We start from the raw sequence: 20721 nt of genomic DNA, 5'->3' as shown, positions 1-20721 counted from the left end.
TAGACAATGGAGTTGCATGCGTATGTCTCCATGAGACAGTTTGATTGAGAAGAGTACCTTCCATTAGTAGAGTTTGCTTACAATGGAGTTGCATGCGTATGTCTCCATGAGACAGTTTGATTGAGAAGAGTACCTTCCATTAGTAGAGTTTGCTTACAATAGTGCTAAGCATTTTGCTACTAAGATGAGCCCTTTTTTACGCTACTGTATGGCTATCAGCCTAAAGCCTCAATTAGACAATGGAGTTGCATGCGTATGTCTCCATGAGACAGTTTGATTAAGAAGAGTACCTTCCATTAGTAGAGTTTGCTTACAATAGTGCTAAGCATTTTGCTACTAAGATGAACCCTTTTTTACGCTAATGTATGGCTATCAGCCTAAAGCCTCATGGATGATTGGCTTAGAGAAAGTTAAAGTTGAAATTATGGTTGAGATCTTAAAAGCATGGCTATATGGATATTAGCCTAAAGCATCATGGATGTGGTTGGCCTAGAGAAAGTTAAAGTTGAAATTATGGTTGACATCTTGAAACATCAAGAGATGTTGTAGTTTGTGAGAGTGTGCTTATTGTTTAGAGATGTTGCAGTTTGCAAGAGTGTGCAAGATAGAGCTCAATTATATGAAACTGTGGTTGAAATCTTTAAACAATAGCAAGAGATATTGCAGTTTGTAAAAGAGAGCATACAAAGAGTGTGCAAGATAGAGCACAATTCTAGGTAACCAACAACAATTAGCTAGATTCCTAGAAGAAGGCAAATGGTTTACTTGAGAGTAAAGATTCTCACGTAATGAGAATTGAAAAAGTCTATAAATTGAGGTATTCTAAACCTTATTTGATCTTGGAAAAGATTGATGTAGTTGTGTCTCTCTTGAATGGACAGGAAATAGTTTGATGTTCGACCAAGAGTTTGCAAGACTTAAGGGTTTATCAATTTGTATTCTCCATGAGCCGGTTTCAATTTTAATAATAGGGAACGAATCCTTAGAAAGTGGTGATGTCTTGAGTGGTTGATTAAATGGAAAGATCATGAGAATGAAGACAACAGAGGGAGCATATTGCTTCATTTTAGAGCCAATTTCTAGATTTACTCCCCTACTCAACGTTATATTTCATGTTCGGACATAACAAGGTTAGTAGTAATCAAGGTAAACTAACAAGGATGCCTAGAGAGTTCATTATAGTGTGAACTAGATCATGGGTTATAAGTTGGGATTTTTACTCATCATTTTGTGAGAGAGTTCCTTGGTCGGACTCTAAACTTGGGAGAGGGCCCTCCTAAGGACCTAGCTACTAGATAGTCGCACCAATGATAGTCATAATAAGGATTGGGGATACGTGGTATGGGACATGCATGTCTCGAGGGTGCATGCCCTCCTAATGACCTAGCTACTCGCTAGTCTAGTGGGGCTAGCCCCACTAGACTAGCTAATGACCTAGCTACTCGAGGGTGCATGCCCTCCTAAATGACTAGCTACTCGCTAGTCTAGTGGGGCTAGCTGCTAATGGTAGCTATAAGGATTGCAGGTACGCGGTATGGGACATGCATGCCTTGAGGCTACGGGCTACGTTGGGGTTGCATTCTAGCTTGGGGGGGGGGGCGGTGGGATGGGGTTGGCTTACCATTACATTTTGTTTGGAGCCTCTTGTTAGGTGGTGAGTGCTAGTTGAATCATCCTTATGATGGTATTTATTATTTATGTGTACATAACCATGGAATGTAGATGCTTGTATATGCTTTAGGTAGGTTTATGCATGTTTGGATCTTGGGTGGATCTTGGGTGAACCCACACGTAAGTGGACTTCTTACTTGGGATGTTTCACGTTCCATCCTTACTTGAGTGATGGAGGCTACGCATGGGTATGGGGAAAGTGTGGCCTTGACCTAGGGGGTGGTGTTTTTTTTTGGGGGGGGGGGATTGTTTAGGGTCAAGGTTAGGGTAAGTGAGTTAGAGTTCACTCTTTGGGTGGGGTTAGGGCTTATTCAGTGAAGATATTGTTAGCTTATATCTTCTTTATTACTTTAGCATATATCCACTATTCTGGTGTACAAGTGATTCTCCCTACTTTCCTGTTGGCATGGGCTACTATTACTATACTTTGTAATAGGAGATGTGGAGCATTTCTAAGAGGTATAACAACAAAGAAACTCACCTTAGTATTAATGAAATGACAATGATGGTGAGTGAAAATGAATGCCACCAAAATGAGTGGAAGGGTACATAGGAAGAATCAAGATATCTTCTGACTTCATGAAAGACACTCGGTTTGTGAATCAAAATAGCTTTGAATGACAAAATATTAGGCTAGTAGTAGCACGTTCTTCACCAAAACCCACCTACCCTTAAACATGGGCCTTTACCCTACCTAGATAGGCCCACGTGCCCTTTAGGGGCCTTTATCCTAGCTAGGTCTTTGAGCGAGTAACATGCAACTATGTAGGAATCCTATCTAGATCTCTAAGTGATTGTGTAGTAATTTGCCCTAGAGTAAAGGGTCCAAATGCTTGACACCCATCAAGGCAACATACTTGACCGCCCACTAGTATAGAGGTGGGTGATTTAAAGGCAACATACTTGACTTCCCCACCATTATAGAGGTAGGTGTTTAAACTAGAAAGTTGTATGCCCATAAAAAAATTTGATTAAATGGATCACTCTCAATTTTGTTCCTCCATTGGAGTGTGAGTGCCACTACCTAATCCTTAACTTCCACTCAATACTTTCTTCTATTAAGTTGTTTGCCCATAAATAAATGGACCACTCTCAATTTTGTTCCTCCACACATACCCGATCCTTAACTTCCACTAAATACTTTCTTCTCTTTCGAGCCATATTTTCTCAAGCTTTACTTTCTTCTCTTCGAACCAAAATTTCTCAAGCTTTGTGGGATTTTAAAAATTGGACTGGTCTCTTCTATTGCCTCTCTTATAACTAGTTGGGAACCCGTGCTTTGCACATCTTTTGAGGCTTCCAAAATCAAATTCTACCCAAACCTCCTCCTCTTCTTCCCCGAACCTCCAAATTCTTGCAACGTGACAGCTTTGTGAAACTCCTCCTTAAGATAATATAGAGATCTCAGATGTGAGGTCTCTTCTCTTGCCTCTCTTATAAGTGAGAATTCTTCGAGCTTTTCTTGAGCTTTGTGGGAATTTTTTTTGGTAAGGTTTTGCTTAAAATGTGATTTTTTTTTCTAAAAAGTGGAAGATTTCTAATTAAAAAATATTTCTCGGGGGTAACATAAGCAATTATATACTTTTAGGGTACTAAAATCATTTCAGTTACAAGGAACTCTTATAGCAAATATATATATTATATACATATTTAGGGTATTAAACATTATTTATGTTTGGGCAATACAACGCATTATAATCCTTAGCAGTTGATATTATCTCATCAATTTGGGGAGCTATTTGCATGCTGCTAGACATGGTGGCAAGACTGTAGAGAGGAGAAAGAGAGACAGGACTGTAGGGGAGAAAGAAAGACAGAGGTAAAGGCAAAGCTTTATTTCCGAGGCTTTTCAGTTCCGTAATGTTTATGTTATTAAAGAAAAAAACAAAATTCTCTTTCTGAAGCGCACCATGAAAGCAGGGCCTTCGATGTATGCGTGATTTTGTCTGTGAGCAGATGGAGAATCCTGCTGCTGACTTCGTTGACATCGCCACAGTGCGGTTTCTGGACCTCCGCTCGCTCGGGCAGGATGAGATCCAGAGCGTGGCGAGGCTCTGCGGGGATGTGCCCGCCAGGCTGCAGGACCTCGTCAACGTCATGGTGGACAAATCCATCTTCAACGAGAGCGCCGGAAGCCGTCGGCAGACCTACGACAGGGAACGCGTGCCCCGCAACAAAGATCGCCGCCTCTCCGCCGCCTCTGCCTCCGCTCAGCTCCACCTGGCCGTGGAAGCCGCGGGGCGGTCCCATCGGGACCTCATTGTGCACCTGTGTCGGCAGCTGCACATCGCCGAGAAGGGGGATGGTGCCCTCTACCAATCTTGTACAGAACCGGCTGTGGGGGACGGAAACCGGGCAGTCCGCTTGAAGAGAATGGGGAGAGTCCCTTTCACGGGCGGTCAAGATCCGTCCATGGGAGCAGCAGCAGCCAACGGGAAGGCCGTGGCTGCGGAGGTCTCCCACAGGTCAAGTAAGAAGATGAAGACCAAGGAAGAAGCCCGGAGAAGGTCTGCCATGGTTACCACAGAGTCTCAAGCTGAAGCAGTGGCACGCGATGGTTCAGAGTTGCAACAACAAGAGGAAAAGCAGGCGATCCAAGTCGTAAAGCACATCGGGTATGTCATGTACCAACACTTTCCTTTCTGGTATGCTTAGAGGTTTCTGAACCATCACAGCCGGCATATAATCATATATTCTCACCTTAGGCATATAACCATATTATTTTCACGTTAGGCATATAAATTATATACCGTGCTGCAACGCTGTTTTTTCTTTCTCTGAGAGTAGAATTATATTACTTTTAGGTGTTGGGTTGCCGCCTAGTAGTAGCCACAATCAAATTTTTTATGAGTGTCATCTTTGTCCACAAATTTATTTGCTAAGGTGGTTCCCCCTCGGAGTAATTGAAGTGCTTGAGTAGTTTTACTTGCTAAGGTTACTCTCTTTTAGAAAAATTATTGTGTTTACTTGTCCACATGCCACATGTATGTGACCTAAGTATAGATGGGGTTTGTGCATTCAAGCCATACATGTGCGTGTACATGCAAGTCAAAGCATGTAATGTATGTGCTTGTAGACGCGCTACATACCCTTAAATATGTAGTGCACACATATTCATGGACATACTTATTAGGCATGGAATCTTCTTTTCCCACCACTAACACTAATTTGTGTATCCAAATGTGATCACATTCGTGCCATGTGTTTCACTGATGCTTAATTACATTAATACACAAGTGTGTGCGTGCACACATAAGATCTCTCTCTCTCTCTCTCTCTCTCTCTCTCTCTCTCTCACACACACACACACACACACACACACACACACACACCCACCCACAAATTAACATGTGCCACAAATGTGCCCACCCTTATGTATATATACACAATAGTGCATACACGTGCCATTGCACTCGCAACATTTTTTAAAATGCATGAAAACTTCATGTATGACGTGTACTTTATTCGTTGATCTATTTGAATTTTTGTAATATTCGTTGATCTATTTGAATTTTTGTAATATTCGTTGATCTATAGCCTTTTGGTTATTTTAGGTTAAAAATGTCCTATAAATGGCCCTCTGCTTTTTCATAAAGGTCACTTGTAAAAGCTAAGTCTTATGTACTTGATGCTAACCATAGGGTTAGGTGACTTAATTTGGGTGTTAGGCATATAAATGGCCCTCTGCTTTTTCATTAAAGTCACTTGTAAAAGCTAAGACTTATGTACTTGATGCTAACCAGAGGGTTAGGTGACTTAATTCATAATTCAATGCTCTTTTTTGTAAAAGTGGCTTAAGAGTAGGGTTTGTTGTTTTAATTTAGAGTAGGCCTTCGTTAATCTTTTCTTTCTTGCTCTAGCTTAATATAGACTTAGTTTGGTTCTTTCCTATGTTTTGTAATTGTTTGTTGTTATACCTTAGAGCAGACTTTGAGTGCTAGTCTCTATCATGGTTGAGTATGCCCATCACCTCCAGAGAGTGATAGAAACTCAGTTTGTTGGTTTCATAAAGCATGTTCTTTTGGACTAACCTTATACAAACTTGCATCTACTCTTGGGCACTGATGACGTGAGTAGGGATGTCATAGCTTATTGTCCACGCTATGCATGATAGAGCATGATAGAGTTGATGAACCTACACTTCATGTTCGAACAGACATTGGAGTTAATGGTTGCACTTTTGAGTCGAAGTCTTTTTTAAAAGTTTAGCTTAATGTTTGGTTCTAGCTCTTAGTGCTTTAGGTCTAGAGTTTACAGTTCTCTGTTTCGCTATTTTGTTTTTTTAAAATTTTAATTTTTGTTTTGTTTTTTGTTTGTTTGTTTGTTTGTTTGTTTTTGTTTTTGTTTTTTCTTTTGTTAATGTCTTAATTAAAAGTCTTCGTTTGATAGTATCTTTTGATTTCATCTCCTTAGTAGCTAGGTTTGTTAGTTTATTTATTTTTGATCTTTCAAATGCTTTGTTTTTGTCTTTGTCCTTCTTCACTATTATTTCTTTCTCAAATCTCTCAATTCGTAAGTTCAGATTTTTCTGACCTTATGAAGGTATATATATTGAATTTTTCTAAGTATATATGTTTATGACTGACAATCACAAACATCTAACGATGGGATGTGACTAGGTATATCTGGTGAATTATCACAAATATTTTTGGTTTCGAAGTGACTTAGTTGTCTTGTTTTTACATGTTTTGATCAATGTGCTATTTATTTAATGTTATATGAGTATGCACATGCACATGGAATCAATATACATTAATATTATTTGTAGCCATATTTGTTTACATAAATTCATGTATGCACTCACACATGCACGTTTATGAATAAGCTACACAGATATCCTTTACCATGGGCTTTATTCATGGCTAAACATGTACATACATGAAGCATTTGCAAATGCATACATATATTTATGTATGTGTAGATATTCATTTGCATGTGTAGACATGCATATGTTTATGTGTGTAGATATTCATTTGCATGCGTAGGCATGCATGGGCTTATTTGTGTTTCGATATGTATAATGATGCATAAGTGAGACATGAAGATACACAAGCACATGCACACATCCACAATTTTTACTTATACAAGTATAACTATGTATACATGTCCATACCTATGTCTGGGGCATAAGTGTGTGCATCATAGTTATGGAATGAAACGACACTCCTATATGTAGGAAATTGTTGAGATTCGTGGCTTAGTAGGTGTGAACACCCCCTATGTGTGCGGATAAGATGGTGTGCCATGTGTCATTAGTTCGATGTGTGATTTCTATGGGTGAAAAGATAAGGTTTCAACCCTACAAAAGCATGTACTTGATGAAGGTTCAACACATCAATCAAATCATCATTGAGTCGTGCAATCTAGCTCTCATTCTATAGCTTTGTCATCTCTCTCTCTCTCTCTCTCTCTCTCTCGCGATCCTGCACCTCGCCTCCCCATGTGTCTCATCCGTCACATCTTCTCATCACCAACAAGGATTACCACCCAACCATCTCCGACCGTCATGATCTGCCCGTTGTCACATCTCTCTACACACCCTACTAGCACATAACCTTGTTGCTTTTGCTCCTATTAGTGCATTACTTGCTTTTGTCCATCGCCATCAACATACTGTTGCGAGCCATGCTTTCCAAGTTGACACCAAAAACCCATCTCAAATATCTGTAGATCGTCGCTAGCAACATCACGATCCCATCATCCCACTAGTAGTAGTTTGACGTTCGTGAGACAGTGCACAACGCTGTCCATTAGGTAGGAGCGCCAACCGTCATTGTTAGTTTTGCAGCTTGTACTTGCAATGCCACGTTAGCTAATTTGGGGATTCTCAAAAAGGTGAGTTGTGGAGACCAAGAGATGCAACATTGCATTGGAGAAATTCAATGGCTCACTTTCGTACTTGGCAGACAAAGATGAGGCTTCTCTTGATGAGAGACGGACTGTGGAATGTCGTCAAGGGCATTAACAGGTAACTTGCAGTAGATTAAGGTGCTGAGAAGATTCGTGTCTGGCAAGGCAAGAATAACAAAGATCTTGCACTCATTGGACTTAGTCTTGCAAATAGTCTCATTCATTATGTGGACTTCGACAAATGAGCAGAGGAGGTATGGGACAAGCTAGAGATTCTCTTTGGCAACAAGATTAATAGTTCAAAGGTAGTTTTGAAGCAAAAGTTCTTTAATATGAAAATGAAAGAGAGTAATATCCTAGGAGAACATTTGAGCAACATAGGCTCTATTCTTCAGCAACTTGGTAGTCTAAAAGCAAATGTTGATGAAGATGGTATGAAAATAAATTTTTTATCTAGTATAGAAGGGTGTTAACCGCATCGTAGGTTAATATGGTTTCACCCTCCTAACCTACTGGAAGGTGCTTTGCCATCTTATCTACTCGAATGGGAACCTATCTTTTATAAGACGGTGTTGGAACATATAAAGCGGCCTTACCATGAGCTTAATATCAAATAGGAAAAGGCTGAGGACTTCATGTACATATTTGCTTAAGACTTGTAATAGTGGCCATATCATTTTTAAGTTTTGGTTGGCCTAGTTTGAAACTAGTCAAAGTAGATAAGCCATATCATTTTAAAGTTTTGGCTGATCGACGCTTGAACATATAAAGTGGCCTTACCATGAGCTTAATATCAAATAAGGAAAGTATAAGGAATTCATGTACATATTTGCTTAAGACTAGTAATAGTGGCCATATCATTTTAAAGTTTTGTCTGGTCGGCGCTGGAACATATAAAGCGGCCTTACCATGAGCTTAATATCAAATAGGGAAAGTCTAAGGAATTCATGTATATATTTGCTTAAGACTAGTACTAGTGGCCATATCATTTTTAAGTTTTGGCTGGTCTAGTTTGAAACTAGTCACTTGAATATAAGTCAATTTTGACACGAAGTAATATACATTCATTCCCTTGCAATATAATACTTATTGTGAGCTCTTCTTCTTCTTCCTACCCGCTTGCTTGTGTTCTCTTGAATCTTACTTGCTTAAGGGATGCATGCTAGATAGGTTTGTTTGTAGGCTTCTCTCTCTTATTATCTTCTTCTCCACCCACCTTTTGTGTACAAGAACCATCACGAAGGCTATCTTCTTCTTGTCTCCATCTAGGCAAAGGAAGCTCTATCTTCACCCCCTTAGCAAAGGAGCATTCCGGTGTGATAATAGAGTGAGGACACGATGGAGCGAGAAAACTTACTTCGAGGAGCAAATGGCACAACTCTGGGCAGAGTTGTGGGAAGAGACCCAACTTTTGCAGGATCAGGTGGTTTTACTTCAACGGGTGGTGATTGGTGCAACGGCTCCGGTAGGTCTGGCAACAATAGCTCCTTCCTTTGCACATGAGGCTTTTGCGGGTGAGACAAAGGAGAGAACCTAGGAGGTGGTTGACTCTTGGCTAAACTGCTGGAACGTACACTTCGAATTTCATCCATTCTCAAAAGCTCAAAAGATTCAGATGGTCAGGGGTCTCTTGAAGGGGAAAGTCCTGACATGGTGGAGATTACTAGGAGAGGGTTTGCCTGCGGAGTGGACGATGCACACCATTGTGCCGATCCACAAAGCAGGGGATATGCTCGATCCGAGCAACTACAGGACGGTTATGGTTGGCCACGTGTTGGCCAAACTCTATGGTGCAGTGTTGGAGCAAGAGCTTAGCTTATATGCTGAGCGAGCAGGTTTACGCTCATCAGGGCAGGCAGGCTTCAGGAGAGCTTTCTCTACCACTGACCATGTATTCACTTTGAGATGTATGATTGATTAGGCCAGAGTGAGGAAGAGAAAGCTCTATTGCTGCTTTGTGGATTTCCGCAAGGCATTTGACACAGTACCACGAGAGAGGCTCTTTCAGCGCCTGCAGTCTCTTGGCATACCAGTAGATATGACATGGGGCATCTATGCATTATATGAGCAGGTTTTTGGGCGAGTCAGATGCCTAGGAGAGGTATGTCCGAGACTATTGCTAGCACCATTGGTGTGAAGCAAGGATGCCCACTTTCCCCCACGCTATTTGGGTTATACATTGATGAGGTGGCTGACTTCATTAAACGGGGAGGCGGAGATGGAGTTGATTTAGCAGGTACCTCAGTACATATTATGCTTTATGTTGATGATATTGTATTAGTGTCTGAGTCTCCAGGAGGTCTACAGCAGCATCTACATGCACCCGATGATTTCTGCACACAGAGGGGTCTTACTTGAACCTTGCGAAAACCAAGGTTATGGTCTTTCATACATCGAGACAGGGCAGGAGTCAGCTGACATTCTTTCTCGTAGGACGCCAAGTGGAGGTGGTGACATCATACGTGTACCTAGGGGTTACCTTCTCTGTAGCAGCAGCCACGCCTTTCACCATCATGGGTTCAATAGCCAGAGCTAGATTGACACGGGGATATGCAGCATTGGCTATGCTAGAGAGACAGTGCCACCAGGCGCATTTTCAGAAGCCCCGGACGAAGGGGTGGCTATTTGACACATTAGTCACACCGGCACTGATGTATGGAGCAGCGGTATGGGCGCCAGGCCTTGCTACCCATTGGTGGACACAGATAGAGAGACCACAGTTCCTCATGATGGCACGCATGATACGCAACAAACCGTTAGTACCTCATGACATTATCCGAGCAGAGTTTGCTGCGCCATCCTATGATGGTAGAGGCCATATTCCAGACTATATGCCTGCCAGACAGATTCAAAGAGATGCCACAGGACAGATTGTCATACAGAGCTTTTGAGGCATCTAGACAGCTGGCTGAGGGAGGAGACAGAGGATCATGGTATGCACAGGTCACACATTGGTTCTCACAGCATGGCCTAGACATGGATCATCTACCACCATTCCAGTATGATAGGGATGCACCACATAGCCGTCTCTCTCATAGTGAGAGGAACAGAGTATTGAGACAGGACCTATGGCAACTCTATACACGAGAGACATGGATATCGCCTACATAGCCTCTTCCACCGAAGATGCTATACTATAGAGATCACTTCATGAGTATCACTGATGATGGATTTATAGAGAGGCCTAGATACATGGAGGGCTTTTTACCACACGGCTCCCGAGTGGCTATTGGTCAGCTTAGAGTTTCATCACATCGATTGGAGATCGAGACTGGCAGAGCAGCACGGATCCCCCGAGAGGAGAGGGTATGCAGATTGTGCAGAGAGGAGGTGGAGAGTGAGGAGCATTATGTATGCAGATGAAGAGCATATACAGCCATGAGAGAGAGAGATCCCATTTTATTCAGAGAGCCATATTTCCTACGCTGGATCTTTGAGGCAGCAGACGAGCGCATACGGGGGAGATTCATTCTAGACATACAGCGTCACAGAGAGACATCATTATAGGCTCAGACAGCTCCAGGGGGGGACGACAGACACAGACTACTACATTTTTTCAGAGATCCATCCCACTCCCAGCCCCTACCCAGCAGGGAATTACTCTTCAGAGAGCAGAGACACTCAGAGCCTGCAGGAGACAGAGGACACGTGGCTTTCGGACACCACGCCTATACCAGAGAGAGATGACAGAGCTCAGTTTCACAGAGAGGGTGCGGAGCGACTGGCTCGCTTCAGAGCAGACCCAGGCATGTTCTTCAGGGAGCTATGGACAGCCCCTTCATTGATGTATACCATTTTATACCCCCAATACGGTACAAGATGGAGCCAGCTAGGTTGCATATCATGATTGTATACTCCATGTATATAGCTTTGCATTCTCCTAGTAGTAGAGCTCCATCCCCTCCCCCGCTCATTGTACTTATTGCACACCCAAATTCAGCTTTTTAGTTTAGTACTTTTTCATTTTGTTGGGATGACAGAGGATACCCCACACAGGCACACTGATTTGTCTCATAGGCCGAGTTCGGTCTTTTGGAAGACGTTAATAAAATCTTTCTTTCTTTCTTTCTTTCTAGGTGAAGGATGAGTTTGATATTGTGGCCAAGTTTATGGACTTGGACATGAAATCTTTTGACACGTACCTATAGAGATTTAGAGAGTTGCAGTCCCGAGCGGCACACATGGATGCCACAACGTTGTGTGGGTTTTTTATTTGTGGGTTGGCATGGGAACACAATCTCCAAGTATAGAACAATAATAGCAAGACACTAGAGGATGCCATTTGGTATGCTAGGATTTATGAAGAGACAATGGCCAGCCAGTCTCAGAGGAACGTCTTTGAGAAACCTCAAACCACAGAAACCTCTGAGCAAGCTTCCAAGCGTAAACAAAAGTTTAAGTCTGAGAAGGCTCCACAAAACCCAATCTGAAGAAGCATCAAGAGCATCAAGAGATCCTCCATAACATTAGGGAGGGCAGATATTTCTCTTGCGGTCAAAAGGACATATGAAGGCGATTTATCCGAAGGCAAAGACCAAGGCAACTCATTTGACCAAAGTAACATGTAACCCTCAAATTTCTTCCGTGAATATTATTGTTTTAGGTCAGAGTGCTTGCATGGAATGTGTTTTCAGCATGGCAATCTTTGGTCATAACGGCTTGATACGTATGTATGGGTCGGTGTTAGGGGAGTGTGCACATTCTTTTTACCTTTGTAGCACTCACAACTTCGTTAGTGCTAAACTTGTGCAGAAGTTGGGAGTGACATAACCAAGTGATCACGCGTATTGTGTGAACCTGGCGGCGGGACATGGACAGATTTGGGACTAGTGTGTGTGAGAGTTGGAAGGGTCATGTTTTGTCCTTTGTAATGGAAGATGCTCCAATATGTTGAAGGGTGATTTTGCGGTCCCATCCTCTATTTTTACGAACTCAATAGAACTTCGGAAATAATGTATATTTGTTATGAAGTGTTTAAATGTGTTGGTACCGTTTCATTTGATGTTAATTGTAGTTATAATGGTTAAGTTAGAAACTGGTTTAGGAAGCATTAGTGCTAGTTTTCTTGAGTTATGTTGTGGTCTTCTAGCTAGACAGTTGGTTGATCACAAGATTGTTTGGATTCCATGGTCTCAGCCTCTTAGGATGAGCTAGCGAGGGGAGGATGAGATTGCCTACCAGTAGTCGGAAAATCTCAAGATTGGGACAAATTGCATGGTATATTTCCTTGTGGGAGCTCCATTAGGATGAGAGCTATAAGATGTGTGGACATGTGTGAATTATTTCACTGTTATTTCAATGGTTTACTTGAAAGGCAGACCATGGCATGGGGTGGAGGTGTAGTTTACCAAGACTTAGTTAGGAAAGGATTGATCACCTTGACTCAGCTTTAAAAGTCTTGAGGAAATTTTATATGGTGTGTATCCTAGTGGTATGGGACGCTAGGATATGCAGCATGTAGAGTTTTTGGGTGTGTCTATATTTTCTCCTTGCTATGTTATATCTTTATGGGGGAGGAAATCGGAAGGGTAATTTGGATGGGGTTTGAAGGATTCAGTGGGTGAATCTTTTACCAGTTTTGTGCTGACCTATATGATTCCTTGAGGGAGCTATGTCGGGCCGATAGGCATTTCATTTGATAGTGGTAGTAGGTCCAAGCGAAAAGCTCCATTGATTTAGATCAGGACTCAGGGATCATTCCACTTGTTAGGGTGGACGATAGTCATTACTTTTATTTGGAACGAGCTGTTGTTCTGGGGTGAAGAGTTTGTGTGCCGGATTGTGTTGGGATTAGGAGAGGAATTTCTTATGATTATCGGAATGCTCTTATTAGCAGGTCCTTCGGAGATTCGATAGACGTGTTTTTTTGATCATCCTCAGTCCGACGTTATGGAGATTATGCTTTGTGCATAATCTCCATACGGGTGACGAAGAGGGTGGAACAAGGTTTTGGAGATTATGCTTTGTGCATACGGCTCCACGTGACTGTTTTATTGGGAGAGCAACCCTATGGTCAAGTTTGCCTATGATACTGTTGAGCATATAGTTCTGGCAATAGCTAGGTTATGTTTGATAGGAGTTGGATCAAAACCTAGATTCAGTGAGTCTTTGATAGCTTGAAGGAGACATAGTTGTGGTGCCTGATAGTTTTAGGAGTTTTTGAGAGGGAGGAATGATACCCCCTAGGTACAAGGAGTTTACTAGATTATGAAAAGAATGGGTATGATGTTGCAGCTAGTAGATATTTGTCTCAACGATTTTAGGTTCCAATTCCATGAGGAGTTGGAGGATTGAAGAATGGTTTACGTTCTTCAAGGACCTGAGAAGATTATTATTTTTTGTCTTGTTTCCACGGTCACATGTTGGAGAAATGATAGCTTTAGTTGAGTTGGTTCCTTGATATGTGGCTATGTGGATTTTATGGATAGGTATAAACCTGATTTGCTAGATTCTCCTTCATTTATTTTCAAGAGTGGAAATGTCCTAAGTGGGGAGGAATGTTATGTACCTAACCCTAACCCTTGGGGTTAGGGACTAATCCATCAGGGCTAGGAGAGCCGTGGGATTAGGAAAAGCAAATAGATTGAGGTGGCTAGGGTTCACATTTAATAAATCCAAGGTTGTTGGCTATTTATGATTGGACTGTTATTTATAGCAGCAATAAACACTATATAAGTGAGTCTTGGGTTATTATTGATTCATTGTGGTCTGGACCTGGACCAAGAGGCTTAGTCTTGCCATGGACATGGTAGATCATGGGTAGTCTTGCCAAGGACCCCTGTGGGCAAGCACTAGTGGTATGGGACACCATGACTGACTGGCATGGACTCGTAGGAGTGGAACCTTAGCCCTTGGCTCGGGGGAGGTTTGCAGACGCGAACCTATGGCTGGGTGATGCTTGCACCCCTTTTATTTCGTTTCTCTAATCTTGCGTATGCCTGTGTATTAGGCGATCTTTGGGAGGAGTCCCTTACACGTGGTGGGGACCCTTTAGAGAGTATTTCGGACCCAAGGTTGTGTAATTATTTCTCCTCTCTCTCTCCAGTCTTATCTTCTCTACATTGTGCTATTCATCGTAAAGAACAAAGGGCTGAAATTATTTATCAAAGTATAATCCTTTTCTGTAAGCTTTGGCATGTCTCACCTTGAGCTAGAATTCCCTCCTAGTTGCGTGGGCAGCCTTGGTTGACATCCAAGCTAGTCACGGTGTTTTGTCATGGGAGGCATGGACCTCATTAGGCCACACCCTCCTCACACCATCTGGAGCTACCCTTACTCTGGTTAACAATTCCCAATCCTTAATTGCCGGTTGTTTTGAAGCGGAGTTTTTTATTGGAACTAAAGTTGCCTCTTGCAAGTTTTATGTGACTCCCGTAGGTACCATGAAAGAGAGCATCATCCTCAAAAGGGCATGGATTGTGGCCACTGACTGGGTTGTCAGCCGTCGAAAGCGAACCGTGACACTTGAGGTACCCCACATAATGGTTACCATACCCGTGATAGACGAGAACACCCCAATCCTTCAATATCCGTAGCCTCGTTGTCAATTTACAAGCCATCACTTTAGGTAACCCCTCACACTCAACTGTACTCTTGCCTCGATGTGTCGGCCACCCCCTCCAACCATTATGGAGATCCAAAACCTCGTCGATAGAGAGGAAGACCACCCCCAAAGGACAACCTCAACAAACCTTTGGGAAGGTCACCAAAAAAGAGTGCATACCCCTGAGTACCTTGGCTAGTCAAGGAAGCTACGATGCCAAAGCCAAGTCTTGGCAGCCACCTTTTGGCCAAAAGCCTAGCTATGAGCACAATTTTGCCTAGCGGGAGTCTCACGCAAAGGAGTTTTACCCACAACCCGAGCCTTGCTGGTTTGGATGTCCATCAAGGTATTAGAAGCTCAAGCCTTCTACAAGGGGAATTGTTTGTTTGGGTCCCAAAAACCTCTCTGTCTGCACCACAATCCCCTAAGCCAAAGAGAGCCAAGCAACGGCACTAACACCCAATTCCATCCCAACAATCAACACCACTATGGATCCCGACAAAGCTGCTAGAAGCTCAAGGCTTCTACAAAGGGAACGTTCCAAGGTCAAAGAAACCCATGCCACAAGCGTCTACCAACACCCCATCAAATGTCAAATCCAAGATGTAGTGGAGACCCAAAGCCGTGCCTCCAACGCCACGCCAAAGTCTAAGTAGGAGTGGAGAGCAGTAGCTGCCACCTTGGTCCTCGACTGATGTGCCGACACCACCATTAAAGCAATTGGAAGAGTCCATGGATGGATCACCATGTCCATGTGCGGTGGTCGTATCCCTGTCAGTTCAAATGGAAGAAGAACCGACCATGGTGCAAGAGTCCGTGGATGGATCACCAAGCCCATGTACCCCCATTAGTTCAAATAGAAGAAAACCCAACCACGATGCCAAAACTCTAAGAGAGCCTTGCACACACCCCCTTTGCTTTGCGCCAAGCAATTTGAAGGCTCAAAGGAATCACCACAATCCCACAACAACCCCGTGCCTTATGCCGTAACACCAACTTGTCAACTAGAAAGCTAAAATTCAATCAGGCCCACTAGCAAGGCTAGTGGCAGTAGCGTCCAAGCTTTTGTCGTGGTTGGGGCCTAGGCAAGCGGTTTTCTACCTTCGTTCATTGAGGCTTATGGTAAGATGAAAACCTTAATTCCCTGTTGTACATACATCACATAGCACACCCTATCAACCGCACACACATGTACTTAGGAATGATAAAAAACTTAAAAAAAAAAAAACAAAAACATCCGCACGTACACACAAAGTGCATACACGTGCCCAATCACACAGCTGCACGTGCACCACACATCCCCACGAAAAACACACATCCGCATGCACACCATCACAATGCACACACCAGCATGTGCACAAACAATAAACACACTTGCACGTGCACAGACACAAAACACACCCGCACATGCACAGAGACAAAGCGCACACACCTGCACGTGCACATCCACAATGCACCACCCCCCCAACCCGCCTCCCCCCAGCGCGTGCGCACACGCACGCACGCACGCACAACCCCCCCTCCCCAAACACACACCACACAAAACCTAGAAAAATTACTACCCCCCCCCCCGTCCCCAACACACACACACACACACACACACACACACACACACACACACACACACACACACACACACACACACACACACACACACACATGCACGCACGCACACAAACCCATAAAAAATACCAAAAAATACTTTTTTTCTTAAAAAAGGACCTATAATATGTAAATTTTGCATATTTACAAAAAACCCCCCTTAACATTATTTTTTTCCAAAAATAAAAAATGTATTTTACATTAAAAAAATTGTTGCACAACGCCTCATGTGGCCGGTTGGCCACCCGACCACTTGCATGGCCACACATGAGGGGGGGGGGCCGTGGTGCTTGGTTGCCGATACGGACGGGGAACGTGGCCCCTGTCTGCTACATCACCTATGTGCCACGTCGCCCCAAACCTTCACGCCCCTCGACCAATGTTTGCACATGACAAACGGCCATGATCCACGCCTTGGACTGCGCCTGCGCCTTGCTTTGCGGCACCTCCATGCCTTGCATCGCGCTTGCCACCCACGCCTTGCATTAGTTGCTTGCGGCCCACTCCATTGCTCATGCCATCGTCTTTAGCAACCCCGTGCTATGTCCTTGGCAAGGTCCCCTCCCGCCACGACAGCCTCATGTTGGACCACCCCCTCATCTGAACCTTGCCAAGTATTTGAGAGAAGAAGAAGATATATTAACGTCTCGCAAAAGACCCAACGGGTCTATGAGACAAAAGGTGTACAATGTGTCCATGGAATCTCATCATGGAAAAATAGACACCATAACAAAAAGAACTAACACTAATCCCTAGGTAAATGTAGATCATCATTGTCATCCTCATCATGGAAGATCACCATCCTCATCATCGTGGATACAAAATGGGTGGAGAGGATATGGGGGTGCGAGGGTGGAGAGGGAGCTATCCATTGATGTGTGGTAGGGTTCCATAAAGGATGTCCAACATCAGCGAGGGGGTGAGGAGGGCACCTAGATCTACACGGCCGAGGTAGCTCTATATATATATATATATATATATATATATATATATATATATAGATAGATAGATAGATAGATAGATAGATAGATAGATAGATAGATAGATAGATAAGAGAGAGAGAGAGAGAGAGAGAGAGAGAGAGAGAGAGAGAGCTGTATTAATGTCTACTAGAGGCCGAACTCGACCTATGAGACAAATCAATGTACAACTGTCAATGTCTTCTGGATGCCGAGAAAAAAAAGGAAAAAATGAACATGAAACAAAATATGAAAGTACTGAGCTAGTGGGGGGTGTGATGGATGGAGCACTACTGCTAGAGGCTCAGTATGCAACCTATATGCGCAGGGTATACAAGAATGCAATGCAGATTTGTCTAGCTCCACCAGTACCATAACGGGGGTGTAATATGAGAGAGAGAGAGAGAGAGAGAGAGAGAGAGAGAGAGAGAGAGAGAGAGATATCAACATCTACATAAGGCCAAAATAACCTATGCGACCAAAAGGATTACATCATGTCCATGGAATACATCATCATGGGTACTTAAATGAAAGAAAATCTCCCCAACATTCCTTGAATATTCACCACTTGTGTCTGATGCAAGGCATCAAGAATAATGGTGTCAAATTTGACTCAATGTACCAAGCTTAGTGCCTGCCGGCAAGGGGTACTTATGTTCCTTACCCACCAAAGGTCTCAGGATTGGCATGGGAGAGTGCCGCTCACCATTCTGGCCAAACTCCATGAAGGCACCACAGCAAATTGGGCCGATATTTTCACTACGGAACTTTGTGGTGTTTGCAAGTCTGATGTCGGCAAGATCAATTGTGCCTACATGCTCACTAAGGTCTTATACCATGCCATCGGCAAAGAGCCTCCACCACAGGTACCCAGCATGACATAATCCACCTCGACAAGCTTTAACTCTTCAACAAACTTGACTTGACCCCCCCCCCCCCCCCCCCCCCCCCCCCCCCCCCCCCCAAGAAGTAGAAGCTTGAGATGACCCACAACCCTTCAGAACCTCGCCCACGGCTGCTCTTGGGAGCTTCATTTAACCCAACCCCATTACCCATGGTCCACCCTCGCCTCCCCGTGAACCCTGGCACCCTTGAGCCTCCACAATAGAATGATCATGGAAAACGGGCTCGGCTGCCCATCCACTTCAAGAAGAGAACCTTTTTTGCTCCGGAGATGATCTCTGTGAGCGGCATTAGTTCTTCACATGGGATGTCCCCCAGGATGAGGTGCATAATGCTAGTACCGACAAAGGTCAAGCCGCCCACCAAGTACTTCAACAACCAACACATGGGTTGGCTTCACTCAATGCTTTTGAAATCATACCTAGAGCCACAAGTTGACACTCAACAATGGGTCACCCTCATCGGCCATGTCGCGGAATCTTCCAAAAGACACATGCCCCACAACAAGAGAAATTCTAGTGCCATGACAAGCTCATCCAAGAGGCGATCACCAAGCATAACCTCTCCCGTTAGCAACTTCATGAAGCTTAGGAGAAAGTGGTAATGTTAGAAGCCAAGCTCAAAAAGGCCAAAGAAGAAGTCCGCAAGCTTGAGCATGAGCTCGTTTTGGCCGAGGCTACATAGGAAGAACTCCTCAACACTCATAAGCATGCCATGGAGGTCCTCCAAGTTCAGAATAACGATTTGAATAAGACCTTGAGCACGTAAGCCAACGCTCACGCAACAAAATTAGAAATCCCCAAAGCTGAGCTTACAGAGGCCAATGGTGAGAGACTTGATCGAATTAAGGTTAGGGTTTAAATAAGTGCACCTAAGTTTATGCGTAAGGTGGATGGAAGATATCCATGGTGTGTGCTGAGAGAGAAAGAGAGAGAGCTAGAGAGAGAAAGACATTGCTCAGAGTGTTGCATGACTCAATGATAGATAGATTAGGTAGGCCCAAACTCAGCAATGAGGCGAACCGTTCTTGGAAGTAGGGAGACCTTGCTACATTGAATGCAGTATAATCATGGTAAAAAAACCTTGCAACAGCTGCATCCACTGCTTCTCTTTTGCATGGATCCCAAGAGGTAGCAAGAATGCATTGGGTGGCTCTTGGGGGTGGAAGAGGATCCAATCGATGCAGAGAAGTTCATGGGTTGAGAGGGATTGGAAGGAGCTGTAAAGAGTGAAGGGTTTACAGCCATAGACCTTGGAGGGGGAGCATGAAAAAGGACAGCATTATGCTTGGCGTTAAGCTCCCTTTTTTTTTCCGGTAGGGATAGCTCCACAAGGCTGGCCAGCTTCATGAAGAAGATGTCCTCGTACCTAGTTGGCTCTCGTGAATTCGGTAATGTTGCAATAGCGACATTTCCATCTCCTAGCTCCCCCTCCAACACCCTGTTCAAGGACATCCACTTCATCCCACACCATGACCAAGAGTTTACCTTCTTAGCTCTTTTGGTACCTTTGGGAGGCATTATGAGAGAGAGCTCAGAGAGAGAATGGAAATTTGATATATATATATATATATATATATATATATAGAGAGAGAGAGAGAGAGAGAGAGAGAGAGAGAGAGAGAGAGAGAGAGAGAGAGTCTAGACTCTAAACTCTAAAGAGTAGAGTGAGTGAGTAGAGGGAGAGAGATTGCAAGACAGAAAAGGATGACATTTTGTAACTTCATACTCATAGCTATAGGAAGACAAAAAGAAGGCTTCAAAATCTAGACTTTCCTTATGCATTGCACAAGGCAAGGTTAGAGAGAGAGAGAGAGAGAGAGAGAGAGAGAGAGAGAGAGAGAGAGAGAGAGAGAGAGAGAGAGGTCGTTATGCAAGGTGGCAAGACGTTTTTTTTTTTTCCGAGAAAAGATCCTTTCATTAGTTATGTAAAAAACGCCCGTAGGGCTACAAAAGAGATCTCTCCTGCTCCTAAAAGAGAGAAGAGCAGTGAATACATCATGGCAGCCCGGGAGACTCTCCCTAGGTGCTGCAAAATACAAGCATTAGTCTAAAGAACTGAGCGGCTAAATCATACAATAGGGGGGGGGAAGAGCCAAGCAGGTGGCCTGTAGTGCCAACGGGGGGATCCCGTGTGTAGGGTGTAGAACGGGCCGCAGCGCCAAGTGGTGTGGAAGGCCTGGCGCCGTAAGAT

The 20721-nt window shown here is 43.6% G+C and overlaps 1 protein-coding gene across 6 annotated transcripts in view; it reads left to right on the top strand.

The window, feature by feature from the left end:
* The first annotated feature begins 3281 nt into the window (after positions 1–3281).
* The window catches only part of LOC147634711 (uncharacterized), a 33214-nt gene continuing 15774 nt past the window's right edge, over positions 3282–20721 (top strand). For 2 of the 6 annotated variants that reach the window (XM_086803865.1, XM_086803864.1), the window contains exons 1-2: positions 3282–3490; positions 3628–4286. In XM_086803865.1, the coding sequence (XP_086659991.1) occupies positions 3628–4286 (659 nt within the window). In that variant the 5' untranslated portion in view covers positions 3282–3490. Of the gene's footprint in view, positions 3491–3526; positions 4287–20721 lie in introns of those variants that run through there. The other 4 variants (XM_086803863.1, XM_086803860.1, XM_086803861.1 and 1 more) reach the window with 3 other exon arrangements.

This window comes from Cibotium barometz, chromosome 10 (assembly GCF_041138505.1).
Source record: "Cibotium barometz isolate CiBa-2024 chromosome 10, ASM4113850v1, whole genome shotgun sequence".
Lineage (NCBI taxonomy): Eukaryota > Viridiplantae > Streptophyta > Polypodiopsida > Cyatheales > Cibotiaceae > Cibotium > Cibotium barometz.
Note: the sequence above shows the minus strand (reverse complement) of the source record. Positions and strands in the feature narration are given on the sequence as shown.